Source organism: Lactuca saligna, chromosome 5 (assembly GCF_052625555.1).
Source record: "Lactuca saligna cultivar CGN05327 chromosome 5, ASM5262555v1, whole genome shotgun sequence".
In the NCBI taxonomy this organism is placed as follows: domain Eukaryota; kingdom Viridiplantae; phylum Streptophyta; class Magnoliopsida; order Asterales; family Asteraceae; genus Lactuca; species Lactuca saligna.
This window is the reverse complement of record NC_136421.1, coordinates 264,049,798-264,066,885: the sequence shown is the minus strand read 5'-3', so window position 1 is coordinate 264,066,885 and position 17,088 is coordinate 264,049,798. Positions and strand designations below refer to the sequence as shown.

Here is a 17,088-nt window from a genome sequence, read left to right as displayed (position 1 = left end):
GTCTAACTCGTTTGATTTAGGTGAAATATTTGAGGTCTTGTGGATATGGGTCTTCTTCGAAATCATCGTCATCATCTTTAAAATTTGGAGATGATAGGAAATAGCAAGAGTTTTGAACATATTAGAAAGAATTTGGTGGGTGGGTTTGATTATGAAAGAAGATGAAGGATTAAGTTACTGGTGTGTGTAAGTGTGTGTGTGAGAGAGAGCTAGTAGAGAGGGGGGATACCGGTGGAATAATTGGATGAGTGGAGTAGGATTTTTTTTTCTAAATATTTAAATATTTAAATTAGTAAAGAAAATAGAAAATAAAAATGAAAAGGGTAAAAGAGTCATTTCAAGTTGTTTAGGGACCAAATCCACAAAAACTTTATGATTTTGGATCAGCGGTGTAAGTTGGAAACTTTTTAGATTCCATCTACACTTTTTTGCTAACCACAAGGACCAAAATTGTAGTTTAGTCGAGAAAATATCAAAATTGTCATCAAACCTTTGTTATAAAGAGTATGTTAGAAATGATATATTGATTTGGTTCGACAACACTTCCAAAGTAATAAACTAAAGAATAAATAAAGAGATTGTCTCATGGTAGAATCCATATCATGACATCACAAGATAGTGTTCAAACCCAAAGAAGACAACAAAACATCCTTTGCTTTCAAGTTTTCCCGCATGCTTACTATCATCTACCAGATCCATCATGCTGTTGCCATTGCCTGTCATCATCAAATCGTTCCAACCACAAGGAAACAAATTAAGTTTAATATTTACCAAAAGAAAAAAAAAATAGAGGTAAACAACTAAATATTTTCCTAAATTATTTCATTAACCTCAAAAGTCGAGAACTTATCTTAAATAATATAAAGTTATCGACTTTACAAAATTTCCTAAAACAAAAAATAGCCGATTATTTTTTTTACAGAAATAAAATAAAATGTACTCTTTATAAACAAGCATATACCCAACAAATATCCCAAGCTAGTTAAATGACCCAACCACCAATAAAGACAAAGAAAAAGACTCTCTAACACTCACACATATACAAATACACTTATAAATAGGTTTAGATCCTTGACTTAACTCTAAACCTAAGAGCCAACACAAGTTATATATATATATATACATATCATAACAGAAATGGAGAAGATGACAGTGGCTGCACTGTTGATTTCCATGGTGGTTTATGGCTCACAGATGAAGACAACCTTTGGAGCATTGTATACGGTTGGGGACTCAGCAGGATGGACCACCATTGGCAATGTCAATTACAAGCAGTGGGCTGCTACTAAAACCTTCCAGTTTGGAGACACCATTGGTACGTATCTTTCATCTTTTCCTCTTCACTTTATGGTTATCTTTTGTGTGTTTAATGTTTATATTATTATATATGGTGTTCATTATTAATTACCAAACGATTTGAACTGTGAAAATCGGTTTTCTTATGGTGTAAAGTTTATAAAATGTAAAAACTTCTAATACGTGTGAGAAAAATGTAATGAAAATGATAAAAAGTACCTTTAAGTTGATCGTTTTGTGTTGGGAGTTTTGTTGCATCTAATTTACTTTTGAAGATAAGCCGTATATATATGCTACGTACTTTAGTTATGTTTAATACTAGCAAATTAATAATTTTTGCAATAATCTCACAAGCAAGGAAACATACGCATTACACTTGTCAACTACACATGTTCTTTTTATACCTACAATACGTGTTCGCTTAAGAAAACATTCTATTTGAGTGACAAATAACTAAAGAAAGAGCTTGTTTAGGCCGAAGGGTATATTGGTCACAGAGAGGGTTTGTTGTAAGGTGGCAACCTTGTTACGGTGGTGCACACCATCCCCGATGTCATTATTGTGGTGTCGTGGTAACTACCATGGAAGACCACAACCAATCACTTTCTGAGTTTCTTCTTCTTCTTTGTTCTCTCTTCTTTCTACATGACCTTATATATGTTAATAATGAAATTTAAATCCATAATCATTTAATTTAAAACGATAATAAAGTGTCTTGGTGATTGCAAATTCGTATGTCCATCATAATTGCATTCTCGAAGTAGTGCTACTTTATCATCACGTTTAATAATTACATTCTCAAAGTAGTGCTCCTTGGTTACGTGTGCTATCCGGCAAACTATTATGATAGATAAAGTTTTCCATTTTTTCTTTGTTAATATCATTGTTTATGCATTTTAATTTAAAAGGAAAATGATTTAAAAACCCAACGAAGTTTCCAAACCATTCAAAAAACCCTAATTATATTTTATCTGTTCAAAAAAACCCAACGAACTTAACATTTTATCTAAAAAGTCTAACAAAGTTTCAGAAAATTCCAATTTTGTTTTGTTTAAGTTCGTTGGGTTTTTTTTTATCAGTCAAAACATGATTGGAGTTTTTTAAACGTTTTGGAAACTTCGTTGGTCTAACAAGTCATTTTTCCGATACGGTAATAGCCACGTCATCTGTTTCTCTTATTTGACTTTCGAGAAAGTGTAACTTAGTTGGGTTTTTAGATAAAATGTTAAGTTTGTTGGGTTTTTTTTAACAGACAAAACATGATTGGGGTTTTTTAAACGGTTTGGAAACTTCGTTGGGCTTTTAAGTCATTTTCCCTAATTTAAAATATGAGAAAGTCTTGACTAAAACACATTTTACAAATATATGCATACTTGTATTAGGCTAATCGGTATCCTAGATTAATACCACCGGTGGTTGTTGATATGACATGTTTACCGCAGGTAAACAACGCACTTCAATCTTTTTTTATCAGTGGTGAAAGTTCGATGTCTCTCTCTTGACTTACCGTTGAAAATAATCCATTCTCCCTTATTTTCTACGGTGGCAATCTAAATTGCCACACCCTAACATCTTATAATAATGGCAAATTTTGCAAAAATGTCTCTATCATCTGATGTATCCGTCGGTAAATATTTTAAGACACCCCTTAGGCTTAGTCTAGCGGTAAACACTACTGATTATCTATTATGTGGGTGCGGTTTCATGCTCTTTTGCTCCATTTAACTTCATTTTATAGGAATTTTGAAGAATAATCGAATAACTATTTTTTAAGTCTAACATAAATACAAATGGTTCTAATATATTAAGCCATGAAGGCTCGGTGTTGGTGATTTTAGCGTTATTTCATATATGTTAGTATAGTTAATATTACTATCAACATATGCTGAGTTCATTTTACTATCTGAGACTGGATGTACTAGGTGCACATTCACAGTTATAGATATGGATTTAGAAATACGGAGGTCTACAGACAACATCCTTGAGAACAAGGTTCCAAGGGGCTACACCCCTAGCGAAGTTCAAGGGGCAGAGACCCAGGCGGCAACTATTCCTTTGTAACTGTCATTAACCACCATCTTCCATATATAAAAAGAAGAAGAACATTGCATGCAAACGTTAAAACTTTCATATGACCGAACACTGATTATATCTCCGTCTCTCTAAAAACACATCACAACAATTATTTTGTGTTTCTAATTCTCAGAGGCTACTAATCAAAATTGAAGTTCTTAAATTATCTCACTTTTAAATTCATGTGCTTAAGACAATAAGACGGATTATAAATTTCAGAAAGTGATACAATCACAATCCTTGAAACATCAAAGTCAAATTGTCATTGGAATTTCCTAAAATTTCAACAAATATCATTTTTGTTAAAATGCTATCATAACGAAAAAAGTAAATTTTAGTTTTTTTGTGGTTTGGCCCTAAATAATTTTATTTTTGCAGAAAAAAACATTATTTTGGCAATATTTAATTGTTGTTTTAGTCTTTCTAAAAATAATAAAGCTCTTTTGCCGTATGCGTATATCTTTTACAACATAATAATAATAATAATAATAATAATAATAATAATAATAAATTTTATCATTAATGTAGAACGGATCATCCATATTGTTTAGGTGACTCTTAAACTTGTGCTACATGTGGGGAAATTTTCCCTGAAAATTTCTGTGGGGTCTGGGTTTACCCTGTAAAGAAGCTCGAACCCAGGATGTTCGTTGAAATATGCGAGTAGATTTCCGTTTATTCATTTGTCGTTTCCAAAAAAAATCCTTATTGTTTGGGGAATTTGTGTGTTGCTATTTAACGTTATTTTTCTAATTCAGATGACACGTATAACATATTTTTGTTATGTTTTTCAAAATTTCATTCTATGTATTAAAAAAATACAATGAAAAACAAAATAATAATACCTTTTAGACCCTTATTTTCTAATTTGACTAATTTTTTATATAAAACTATTAAAGTCAAACATTAATAATGAACTAATCATTACTTTTTACTTTTAAATAAGAATTAATTTATTTTTATTAATAATTAATTATTAGTTATTTTAAAATAAATTAAGTATTATATATGTTTTTTAATTTTAAAAATCAAGTTTTTTATTTCAATTATTAAAAAAAATCTTATTATTTATGTTTGTTTTTTCATACATTATCATTATTTAATGATTTTTTTTTTCATTTTATGCGTTTTCAAGTTATATATATTCATTATAACAAGTTGAAAAAAATCAAAATATTTATCCAATTAAAACTTTTTTTTTTCAAAATCTTTATCCAAAATTCTAAAAGTTTTTTTTATAACTATTTATTTGATCGGAATAAATTTGATTTTGTTAAAAAAAATCAAAGTTCTTATTCCTTTCAAAAGCAAAACCATATATTTCCTCATTGATTTTCCATTTCCAAGACACATACTTAGAACCGATTACATTGGAATTTCTTTAATCATCTTAAATTTATTTAAGAAGTAAATTAATTTTCTTGTTCATTTTATCCTAATTTTTTATCTACCCAAATAGAATAGATTACGATCAAAATAAAAAGTTTCACGATGCAAAATTGAATTAAGTTACAAATTACGATTACAGTGGTCATAGATATATAGACAAACAAAATGTTAAAAAAAAATAAAAAACATAAAATCGAACAAAGTGTAAAAAAATATATTCAAATAAAACGCTAAAAAAAACATTAAAATTTTAACTCGAACAAAAAAAAACACAAAACAATGTATTCAAATAAAACGTCAAAACAATTTAAAAAGTTAAATCTTGAAAAAAAAAAAAGATAAATAAATAAATTATACAAAAATGGTTTTATGATTTGTAAAAAAAATAATCTTCATAATTATTTCATAACTATTTATAATTATATGTAAAAAAATTATTATATAATGATACTCAATAACATAGAAGAAAAGTAATTATAAAGTAAAGTTTATAGTTATCGGTTAATTATGAATTTAAAAGGGGATCTAACTACATAGAACCAACTAACGAGCTTTTGGTCCAGCGGTATTTGGTGAGCTTTTGGCCCAGTTGTATTCGGTGTTGTCATCATACCTCTCTCTCTCTCTCATGGTTATACGATATCATTACTCAAAATAAGTATCACTGTATAAATTTTGACCTCTAAATAAATGATCATGCAATGATTAAACTTAATTAAATACTTTTTTATATAAATTTTAACTAATTTATCTTCATTCATCTAAAATGTTTTATATTAGTCTATTTTTAAACACAAATCATATTTTAATATGAACATATAAATACAAGTATATCGAGTCTTTATTTATATTTATGTTATAGTGATAGAAAGAAAATAAAATATTGAAAATATTATATTATTGTTATAAAATTTATATTTTATAAATAAGATATCATTAAATATTATATAGAAATAACAAATTAGTAAAAAAAACTAAGGGCTAAAATGAAATATGATTAAAGTAGAAGGGTTAGATGTACAAGTTATGAAAGTATATTGACACTCAATATAGTATATTAAGCGATAAAAAAATTACATAGTCAAATAGTATTAAGTGGTCAATTAAAGATAGTCTAAAGTAATAAGCTATAAAAAAAAAATCTCTTTGTTATAAAGTTACAAATCAATCAAGCTCATAAATGGAGAAGCTAGAGTTTTGTTGGGTTTAAAATTGCCGCGAGACACCCCCACATGTATCCTTTCCCACCCTCTACTTTCGATGTTGTTGCGGACTCCACCCTATTAATGCACTTATTGGAAAATTTACATAAATCATCCTTGTGTTATGCTATTTTCGATCCAAATGCTCAAGAGCAAGAGGTTAGGGCAGAGAGTTGTCATGCTAGGTACAATTGTCTTCGATCTTCCCCATCCTCCTCTCAATATATTGAGATGGTCTATCTGGTTTAGTCTTTTGGCTACATAACAACCTACCATGAAAACCACTTTAGGAAATCGTCTTTCTTCTTGTTTTGGTTTTGTTTTTTTCTACTTAGACTATTAGTGCCTTTGTTTTTCTTTATGTAACGTTATTTGTATATATTTTTATTTATTTAAGCTCACAATTGATATGATGGTGGGTTTTTGAGAATATTTTTAATGATGGGAAGGAAGACACCATGAAGAAAATCAACACATTTGTTTTTGGGTTTTCAAGTTGAGTTCACAGATGGAGCTTTTAGGTTATGATGGTGTTATCAAGATATTTTTGAGATATACGAACAAATATAATCATTTGGGAACAAAGGGCTTGTTTTGTCGTTGGCAAGTAGGTAGTCGGAGATGATGGTCATGGTTGGGTGTTAAATGGCCGAAGAATAATCAGACATGACATGCATCGACTAACAAGGAAAACAAACCGGAGATAGGGACACTTAATTATACTTTCATTTTTATTTCGTAAGGACAAACACTAATTATATATTTAATCAAAAATAACATATTTTAAAAAAAAAATAGACAAGGACAATATTGTCATTTTATGTTTGTGAGGGATGTAAAAAAAGATGTTATACGAATGGTCTGAATAAAAAATAGTTATGAACCAAATACACAGAACACCCAATCCATAAACAATTTATGTAATTTACTCATTATTAAATATCAAAGGATCCCACATGCCACCCTCTTCTTTGAAAATCAATTGTTTCCACATATATCTTACATCATTTCACCATGGTCCTTATGGAAGTCGAATATCAATGCATCATCAACTTCAACCACAACTAATCTCGCAATAGATTCATTATCAACACACTATTTCACATTTGCTTCCATAAATTCTCAATACAAATCTAGTTTTAACATCTTTTCGGTCTAATAACCAACAAGATGCAAGAATTTACACCATTACTTCATTCTCAGTCTCTAACAATACATTTGATTTACTTGATCTCTTAGAGCTGATATCTTCCAAATAGTTCGAATAGGTTGACCACCACTTTTTTCATCAATTTCAACCAAAAAACTGCACTTTTTGAGTTCGTGATTCTATCTCATCCTCATTGTCTTCATTCTTATCAACAGGAAGATTTAAATCAAAACATGATTTTAACTTTTTGATTTGTTTTCATCCTCTATGTGTTCAAGAACAACAATGTGTATGTCTTCCTTGTTTTGCATATGAGTTTTGAACTAACAAGGAAGAGACACAAATTACAAAGAAATTGTCATTTGGTGTCACCATCGACGGAGAAGACGTTGAGTGGGGCGCTAATGAACGGTGTGAACATCAATGGGTGGGGAACAAGAAAGCTAAATTTGTTGTTAGGGTTTATTAACAACAATAATAATAATGATAATGATAAACTAAAACAAAAAAATATTTTTAAATCCATATAGATGTTAGCACCATATTAGAGGAACCATATTAGAATTTGCTTATTTGTAGGCTAGTAACATGTTATATCCATATGCATCATTGTTATGTTGATACAAGTGGAAAAGTTTCATGTAATAACAATAATAAATTAGAATAAAATAAAATATTTTTAAATGCCTATAGATGTCACATTAGTAGGGGCGCAAACAAGTTGAGTCGAGCCTGAGCCTAACAAAGCTCAACCTTGACTAGTTTAAAAAAAAATCCGGGCTCAAGCTCAAGCTCGATATGTTTAGAGCCTTATGGTACGAAGCTCGAAATTGACTTGCGAAAAATTATACATGCTTAGGCTTGGATTAGGCTCGGCTAATAAAAATAAGGAATTGACTTGTTAAGTACTTATTTATTTTAATATATAAAAATAAAATAAATCATTATATATATATATATATATATATATATATATATATATATATATATATATATATATATATATATATATATATATATATAAAAGGAATTGTTATATGGAAAACAAAAAAACCCTAAAAATACATTAAAAAAATACTTAGAGATCACAAAACTTTTTATGAGTTTATATATGAAAAAATCGTAGGTTTTTATAAAAATCACTGAAATTTAAAAAATAAAAAATCGATTATTTTTTGGTTTTTTTTCAAAAAAAAAAAATTCAACGAATTTGAAGAAAAAGTTGCGATGTTTTAAGAGTAAATTACACGAATGGTCCCTATGGTTTGGTGTAATTTGCACGTTTGGTCCCTAACTTATTTTTTTAACTCGGAAGGTTCCTAGTATCTGTTTTTCTTACGCGTTTGGTCCCTGTCTTACCTAAAAAGACTATTTTGCCCTTGATTTTTTTCATTTATTTAATCAAACACACTCCCAACCCCACTCCGTCACCTTACCTTACCTACCCCACCATTTTCCCCTATTTAAATAATAGTATTTTTAGGTAAGATAGGGACCAAACGCGTAACAAAAATAAACAGTAGGGACCAAGAGTGTAACAAAAACAAATAGTAGGGACCTTCCGAGTTAAAAAAATAAGTTAGGGACTAAACATGCAAATTACCCAAAACCATAGGGATCATTTGTGTAATTTACTCATGTTTTAATTTATAAAGTCAAAAAAAAAAAGTTTATGATCTTTAAGTATTTTTTTTATGCATTTTTATGATTTTTAGGGTATTTTGTTTTCCATAGAACCTAAACCTATATATATATATATATATATATATATATATATATATATATATATATATATATATAAGCCCGTTTAAGTTCGTGAGCCTAATCGAACTTTAGTAACACCAACTCGAGTGCAAGTTCTTTTAGACCTGACAATTTGTGTCTACGTATCAGACACGAATTGTAAAATGTGTCTTGGATATTAAACAAGAACACGAGACATAGCAAATTCTTGTTACACATGATAATAAACATGTTTTCAACCGAGTTACAGAAAAATATGAACTTACATAAAAAAAACTTGTTTTACTTGTAAGACATAAATTTGTTTATACGTATCATGTGCAAACACAAATTTGTTTATATGTCATGTGTCGACATGAAAAAACACTAATTTACACGAATATATTTGTTTATACATGTCACGTGTCGATACAAATTTGTTTGGTGTTTAATACATGTTTAAATAGATAAATTTGTGTTTGAAATGTGTAAGACACATAACACAAATTTAAAATATACTCAACTAAGAGGATGTTTGGTTTAGCTTTTGAGATGCCAAAAATCATTTTAGGAAGAGATAAAAGGTAAAAAATATTTGGTAAAAACATTTTTAAAAAACTACTTTCGAATTTTATATATAAAGAAAATTAACTTTTTGGAAGAATAGGAAAACCTGATTTTTTAACTTTTGAAAAAAAAAAAAAAAAAAAAAAAAAAAAAAAAAAAAAAAAAAAAAAACTTTTGCAACTTTTACCCTCTAAAAAGCTAAGAACACAAAAGTCAAAACACAAATTTATGAACACATATACATGTTCTGTCATGCTTAATAATCAAGCTTAATATTAAGCTCGAGTTTTTAACCAGTGGGGCTTTGAGTCGTGTGCATCCTACACTTCAGCGCCATATGCCCATATTGACGCTACGTGACGTAGACTAGTGAGTGGCGATTTAAGTGGAAAAATTGGGGTCTAAATTCTGATGAAACAGATGTCATTAGTCATATTTTCAAATCGTAAATATTCCTAAAAATTATATATATTCATTTTGATTATACTTATAAACCTTTGGTGCGAATTTGGTATCTCAGTTTTCACATACAACAAGCAGTTTCACAATGTGATGCAAGTGAAACACGGCGACTACAGGTCCTGCAACGTCTCCGCCCCCATCGCCACCCATTCTACTGGCAACGACTCCATCGTCATCAAGACCTACGGCCACCACTACTATCTCTGCGCAGTCCCTGGTCATTGCCAAGCCGGACAAAAGCTCGACATTAACGTTCAACGGCTTTCTTCTACATTAGCTCCGACCCCATCACCATCATCATCACCATCGTCCTCTTCTCCATCTCCATCTTCTACTCCTTCCAGCGCCACTGCAAGCAAGCCTAATTCCATTGGTAAAGTTACTGCTACATCAACTAAACTAGGGTTCGCTATAGCTCTTCTTGCTGCTATTAGTATTGTGTGACACCGGTTGATTCATTTGTATGATGAAAGTGATTGAAGAGATTTTAATACCAATTTGTTGTAGAAGTGGGCGTGCCAGCTTTGTGTAAGAATCGAATCACAATAAATTTTTGATAATTGTAATGATTTTATGATATGTATTACATTCAGATTGTGGTTTATTTTTGATTTGTGATGCATATACAGTTAAATGATACAATTCCCTGCAAATACATTTCAATATTGTCACAACCTATTGAAAAATTTTATATGAACAAAAAGGAACAATACAAATACAAACCAAATTACAACACTTACAACAAACAAAACATCTTCTCATCTCACAAAAGTTTTTCTAACCGAAGATTCAGACGCTGAAACCTCTTTATACATTTTTTCTATTGCTTTTGCAAAGTACGCCTTCGCTTGTGGTCTCTTCACCTACACCACAAAAAAGGGGCATATTTTTAACAATATTTATCCATACAGCACTTAATGTAAATAAAAATAAAAAATAGTGCTAGTTGTTTATTGTCATCGTTACAAATTACATGTGTTAATTATTTTAAATACTTGACTAATATTTAAAACTCGTGTGTTGAACTTCATATACCTTAAAAGTTGGAGTGAGCAAGCCATTCTCCATGGTGAATGGTTCAGCTATCAATGTGACAGATCTTGCAAACTCGAAACCTCTCAACTGCATCACAATGGCATTGTTTACCAAATCAGGCATACATAACAAATTACAAATACCTTATTTTGATAAAAATGACAAAAGTTAAATTAATGATCTGGGACATGAAAATTTCACTTTTTGTCCAGTTTAAATAAAAGCAAAAAAACAGTAGAACTATGTTATGTGTAATGGTTACCTGAGCTTCTTTTCCAATGGCATCCATGTCAGCAAGAACAGCAGTCCTTGTCCTTGGATCATTGCACAGTTGTTCTAAGCTTTCAAACTGGATCACAAGTTGTAGATTAATTGTTAATATATCTTTCCATTAAAAAACAAACACTATTTTTAAATAAATTTAAACCTGAAATTGTATCCTTGTAATATTGATAAAACCCTATAACATATGTTACAGAAAGACTAGTTTGGGAAATATATAGAACAGAGAAGGAAAATTAATTATTTATTGTGAATTCGTTTATGAATTGTGTAGAGATAGATGATTTATAAATGACCAAATAACTATATTTCACCTTTATTCCATCTTTAGCAGCAAATGCTTTCAGCATGTCGGGGTCCACACAGACAATAGCAACTAAAGATGAGTTGAAGCTGTCACCTGTTTCAAACCAATATTTATAATTTATATAATACACAAATAAGCAAAATATATAGCACCACTACACTATAAATTGAAAAAATCAATAATGAAAGAAAGGATTTTGTTTACTTACCATAAACAAAACACTGTGCAACAAATTTGCTCTTAACATATACATTCTCAATTTTCTCTGGAGCTATGTACTCTCCTTGTGCCAATTTAAATATGTTCTTTTTTCTAAAACAAGATAAAACATATTTATTTTAAGATACATAGCACAACATATCTAATTCCAGTTTCCAACAAACCAAGGCAATTGTAATTTATTTAAATGATTAATTTCTTACAGCTTAATTACCTATCAATAATCTTTAATCTGCCTCCAGGTGCCCACAATCCTATGTCTCCTGTATGAAGCCATCCTTCTTCATCTACTACTTCTCTCCTGAAAAAAATCTTATAAATGTTAATCATAAAATATTGTCTAATGGATATAAAATTGCAAATTATGTGATATATCCCATTGACATCAGTCTAATGCATGACAAAAGCAAAAGAGAAGAGAGTAAGGATTAATTATTATATTTATACATACGTTTGCACTTCATCTTTGTAGTAACCTTGGAAGACAATTGGGCCCCTCACACAAATTTCACCACGAGGGTATGGTTGATCATCTGATGTATAGTTCATCTCTGGAACATCCACAAGCTTTACCTCTAAAACACACACGAATATTATACATTAATATTGGTTTAAAATTTAAATGCAAGAAATAGCAATCTACTTCCATTGATTTATGTATTATAGCATCCTACTTTCATTTTTTCCTATCATAGCATTGTACTTCAAAAACTCTACCCAATTAAAGCAATTTTCATTGCTATCATTGGATAGATTTTTGAAAGTATGATGTCGTAATGAGAAAGATTAAACGTAGAATGTTACAACTGCATAGAATTTTTCAAACTACAATGCCCTAATAAGAAAAAGTTGAAATGACAAAAAGAAATGAAAGTACAATGCTATAATGCAGAAATTATAAAAAACTAACCGCAAGCAGGGTTAGGGGCGCCTACATGACCAGAGAGGACATCATGCTCATTCATAGAAGTTATAACGCAAGAACCCTCAGTCATTCCGTACCCCTCCAATACTGAACAACCGCAACACCTGAAAATATAGGGTTTCAACCCAAGAAATAGCAATGTACTTTTAGTGATTGCTTGTTATGTGTACAATACTTTAATAGAAAGAAATGCAACTAGGATGCTATAAAAAAATATATGAATGAAAGTAAGTTGTTATTTATTGCATTTAGCCCAAAAAATAACTTACACTTTAAGAAAATCCAAGACCTCAGGAGACAAGGGTGATGCACCCGAAACCATAAAACGAACATGTCCACCAAGTTTGTTTTTTATTTTGTTAAATACTAATCTGTCCCACATAGGAGATGCATTTTTTCCTGAAAGATAATATTAGATTATATTATCTAAAGTATTTTAACCTAAAAGGTGCACTTTTGCTAAAAAAAATGTTTGTTAATTGTTACCTTTAAGTAATGCTTGCCTTTTTGCATTAAATGCAACATTAAACAGTCTTTCTTTCAGACCACCAGATGACTTTACTGCATTCATAACACTGCAATAACCACACACCTAATTGAGCATCAATAAGCCTTATTGATTGAAAAATTAAAAATAAAATTATCATACCCATCATATACTCTGTTATATAATCGTGGAACACTGCAGAAGATAGTAGGTCTTAATTCCGCCATGTCATCCAATAATTTCAAATTGTCCTACACGAATAAATATGCAGTGTAAGATTTTGTTCCCCGTTAAGTAAAAAAGAAACAATAGTTTTGTCATGATGTGATTAAGTACAATAGAGAAATCATTCTCATGAACTTAATATGGAAAGAACATAAACTTGTGTTTCTTACTCCTTGATAAAATCCAGTTGAGCCACCATAGTATGCCAACATGATCTGGTTGGACCTTTCATATATGTGTGCCAAAGGAAGATAAGATATATAACTGAAATAAACATGGAGTCCATTAGAAGAAAAAAATGGTGAAAAAAATTGACATTTTAACCAATTTGAGAATGATAATACTTACACATCCGATGGATAGAACTTAATTTCAAGACTTCCACCAGCAACATTTGCAATCAGGTTTCCATGGGAAAGTACAACCCCCTTAAGATAGTTAATACTTATGGTAAGAAAAGATTCAACTTTGGTAAACTTAAAAAGAAAAAGCATAAGTCAATAAGAAAAAAAAAAAAAAAAAAAAAAAAAAAACCTTTGGTGTCCCCGTTGTACCACTTGTATAACATATTGTAGCAACATCATCTGGTTTTGGTGGACGAAAAGGGTGCTGATCATTACTTCCCTAAAAAGCATCATTTCATATGAACAATAAATCAGTAATCAAATGGAAGAAATCATAAAAGATTAACTCAAATCATAGAAACTCATGTTATAATTGGAGATGTTTAAGTGTGTTGTTATGATAACAAGATAGAGTTATTGAAAATTTCAGCAAAATCAAAAACTAAATTATGATTCAATAAAAGGATTTGAAGTTACCTGAGCAATAAGCTTTGAAAATGATACAACCTTAACTCCAGTTTCTGATGGAAGAGATGGCATTAACTCATCTAGCCCTCCAACCACCTAAAATACAAGTCAATATTTAGTAAAGAATCTTATAAGTGAAATTGATTAGAAATGAAACAAATGATTAACCATCATACCACTATTAAACGCACAGAAGGAATCTCTGACAAAAAGCTCAGCAACTGAAATGTGATTAATAACTAGTCACAAATTTAAACATTTAAAAGTATCAATGGGAAAAAAATAGGCGAAACTTACAATATGCAATGTTTGTGGCACACAAAATATGGCTTGCGTAGAAGAATGATTCACAATATACTTCACAGCATCCGGACCTACAAGATTTGGCATTAAATACATTTGCAGCATAAAATAAAGAAAGGTGATTTAAAAGTTTGACAAAATAATTGTGTACAAACCAAGGGTATCATATAAAGGGACAGATATGTAAGAATATGCAGAGCAAGCATGATCAACAATTATCCACTCGGGTCTGTTGATAAAGTATAATCCAACACAGGATCCCTGTTGCAATATTATACAATTGAACTTATAACACATAATATTAAAAAAAAAAAAAAAAAAAAAAAAGTACAAAAAGGAGAAATTAGTATAATGCAAGTGACATGCCTTGGGTATTCCATGGGCCACTAACCCAGAACCAATAGCTGACCGGGCTTTAGCTGCTTCCCCATAAGTGGTCCATTTGTATCTTTAATAAAATGAAGATAAATTATAAAGTATTTGTACCCAATCTGCTTTAAAAAAATAATAAACTACTTAACATACTCTCCAACACTTCCATCTTCATGAATCCGTGTACCCAAATACTTGTAATCCCGGAAGGTTTCAGATGCATACCTATAGTCGAAGCAAATTATTGATGTTTTTTTCCATGATTTGCATAATATTTACAATTCTAGTGAAGAAATCAAAATATAGTGACAGTAGATGCTTACACAAAATTATCATGTAAGGTACCAATGTCAGGATGATCAGGGAATCTACTGACTAACTTCAAAGGAGAGGTCGCAGATCTGCCATCGAAAAGGGATATATATATATATATATATATATATATATATATATATATATATATGTCAAGGATTCAAGTGATGTAATGTTTGATGATGAACCAATGAGCTATGAGTACTACGTACCTGTAAACATTCCATTTTCCTGTCTTCAATTTCTCCGGAAGAACAACACTGTACCCTTGTTCTGCCACAGTAACAAAATCAGTGAATATAGACATGAAATGTAGAGTAAATATGTGTATATGAATATGAAATCTAGAGTTGATAAAAAAACCATAGAACAACTAATTTCCTTCATGAGTTTATGGAAAGCGGACTACATAGATGCATAGTTTCATGGAATCCAAGATTTGATATGCCATATAAAACTATTAGGCGTTTAGCTGATTCTAAAACATGCCAGATTCTAAAGTAGTTTCCCACTCATATCACAAACACGGTTGCATTAGAAATCCAAACTACCCACATAAATCACAATAATCCCCTTATGAATCTGTGTTTGATATATATATATATATATATATATATATATATATATATATATATATATATATATATATATATATATATATATAGAGAGAGAGAGAGAGAGAGAGAGAGAGAGAGAGTTACCTGTGAAAAACTCCCCGGCTGTTTGGTTTTGTTGCAGCGTTGAGTAAGGATCGCCGGCGGCAGAGGTAATGTGGTTTTGAATAGTTTGAAACCGGCGGCTCGCCTTAGATTCCATTGATTTTCACCGGAACGATGAAAATGGGGGATTATGTTCTAGTCTCGCAGATTCAAACTTTTTCTGACACAATGTGTACTTAATATGTGTATGGATGAATATATAAAATTTTGAGTGGGAGATGGTGTATTTTGAAAGTTGACGAACTTCATATATGGATATTATAATATGGATTATGGAATATAATTTTCAATGTGATAACGTGAACACATGGATATATATATATATATATATATATATATATATATATATATATATATATATATATATATATATATATATATATATATATATATATATATATATATATATATATATATATATATAGACTAGTCGTTTACCCGCACCTAGCGATAGGTTCGAATAATTTATTCCACAAATTATTTTAGAGAGGTAATTAGTTTTTTTTGTCAAATAAATGATTACTTTCACCTCAGTGGATAGTTGACTTCAAGAAACATATCATATTAAAAATAAGACACGATGTATTGGAAAATATAAGTTATTAGTTTCAATTCAAATATTGTTTTTCTTTTCGTCAATGTATTTTTTAATGTATTCATTGTTTTTTATATATTTTATAGTTTTTTCATTGGATTTATTTTCTCAAAAATTGATATTTTTTAGTTAATGACATTGATAACACATAAAAAAACATTTTCTTCATTGATGTAAATTAATTAACAAAACATAGTAATTTCGGATTAATATTTGGTATTTTTTGTTTAGGATTTATGTTACAGTCTACGGTTTATTGTTTAGGTTCTTGAGTTTAGAGTACAATATATAAGCAGATAGTGGGATACCCATGCGATGTGACTCCGATTGTTAATTTCATTTCAATGAATAGTTTACATACAAAGATTAACTCAATTCGATGAATAGTTTCCGTGCGGCGTAGTTTCAATTCACACACATGTCAAATTCCAAAACAATACGAAATGGATCAGTATATATCATCATACAACCACTAAACCGAGTTTCATACAAGCCCCCCCACGGTTTGAAGCAACCCGCCACTATGAATCGACATCCACTACTTCTTGTCATAACCTTCTTCACCATCATAAACGAACCACTTATCACTTTCAACTATACCTTAGTCTCCTTGTTGCATCCGTGAACTGCCATG

The 17,088-nt window shown here is 30.1% G+C and overlaps 2 protein-coding genes across 3 annotated transcripts; one reads left to right on the top strand and one right to left on the bottom strand.

Annotated features, from left to right (window-relative positions):
- The first annotated feature begins 994 nt into the window (after window positions 1–994).
- LOC145047679 (Cupredoxin superfamily protein) lies at window positions 995–10,465 on the top strand. Its single transcript, XM_078996016.1, has 2 exons — window positions 995–1,315; window positions 9,920–10,465. Exons 1-2 carry the CDS (start codon window positions 1,138–1,140, stop codon window positions 10,303–10,305), a joined length of 564 nt encoding a protein of 187 aa, XP_078852142.1. The 5' UTR covers window positions 995–1,137; the 3' UTR covers window positions 10,306–10,465.
- Window positions 10,437–16,058, bottom strand: LOC145047677 (long chain acyl-CoA synthetase 6, peroxisomal-like). 2 transcript variants are annotated; one of them, XM_078996015.1, is made up of 24 exons: window positions 15,842–16,058; window positions 15,353–15,413; window positions 15,152–15,229; window positions 14,982–15,053; window positions 14,823–14,904; window positions 14,612–14,717; window positions 14,451–14,527; window positions 14,330–14,374; window positions 14,163–14,249; window positions 13,876–13,965; window positions 13,690–13,769; window positions 13,512–13,605; window positions 13,279–13,367; window positions 13,116–13,204; window positions 12,899–13,028; window positions 12,615–12,733; window positions 12,156–12,279; window positions 11,919–12,005; window positions 11,694–11,797; window positions 11,493–11,578; window positions 11,159–11,245; window positions 10,897–10,983; window positions 10,602–10,724; window positions 10,437–10,507 (listed from the first exon to the last, which is right to left on the bottom strand). In XM_078996015.1, the coding sequence occupies exons 1-23, from the start codon at window positions 15,954–15,956 to the stop codon at window positions 10,620–10,622; spliced, it is 2,094 nt and encodes a 697-aa protein (XP_078852141.1). In that variant the 5' UTR covers window positions 15,957–16,058; the 3' UTR covers window positions 10,437–10,507; window positions 10,602–10,619. The 2 variants fall into 2 exon arrangements, with proteins under 2 accessions (XP_078852141.1, XP_078852140.1); XM_078996014.1 differs by lacking the exon at window positions 10,437–10,507 and having other exon boundaries at window positions 10,514–10,724; window positions 15,842–16,057.
- Window positions 16,059–17,088: the final 1,030 nt, after the last annotated feature.

What these genes read in the sequence shown, in the direction of transcription:
- LOC145047679 (XM_078996016.1), top strand. Translation starts at nt 1,138, where the DNA reads ATGGAGAAGATGACAGTGGCTGCACTGTTGATTTCCATGGTGGTTTAT. An exon ending in CCAGTTTGGAGACACCATTG is followed by an intron (nt 1,316 to 9,919) that starts GTACGTATCTTT and finishes TTGGTATCTCAG; the next exon opens with TTTTCACATACAACAAGCAG.
- LOC145047677 (XM_078996015.1), bottom strand. Translation starts at nt 15,956, where the DNA reads ATGGAATCTAAGGCGAGCCGCCGGTTTCAAACTATTCAAAACCACATT. An exon ending in GGAAAATGGAATGTTTACAG is followed by an intron (nt 15,230 to 15,352) that starts GTACGTAGTACT and finishes TTTCGATGGCAG; the next exon opens with ATCTGCGACCTCTCCTTTGA. An exon ending in AAGGCAAGCATTACTTAAAG is followed by an intron (nt 13,029 to 13,115) that starts GTAACAATTAAC and finishes ATTATCTTTCAG; the next exon opens with GAAAAAATGCATCTCCTATG.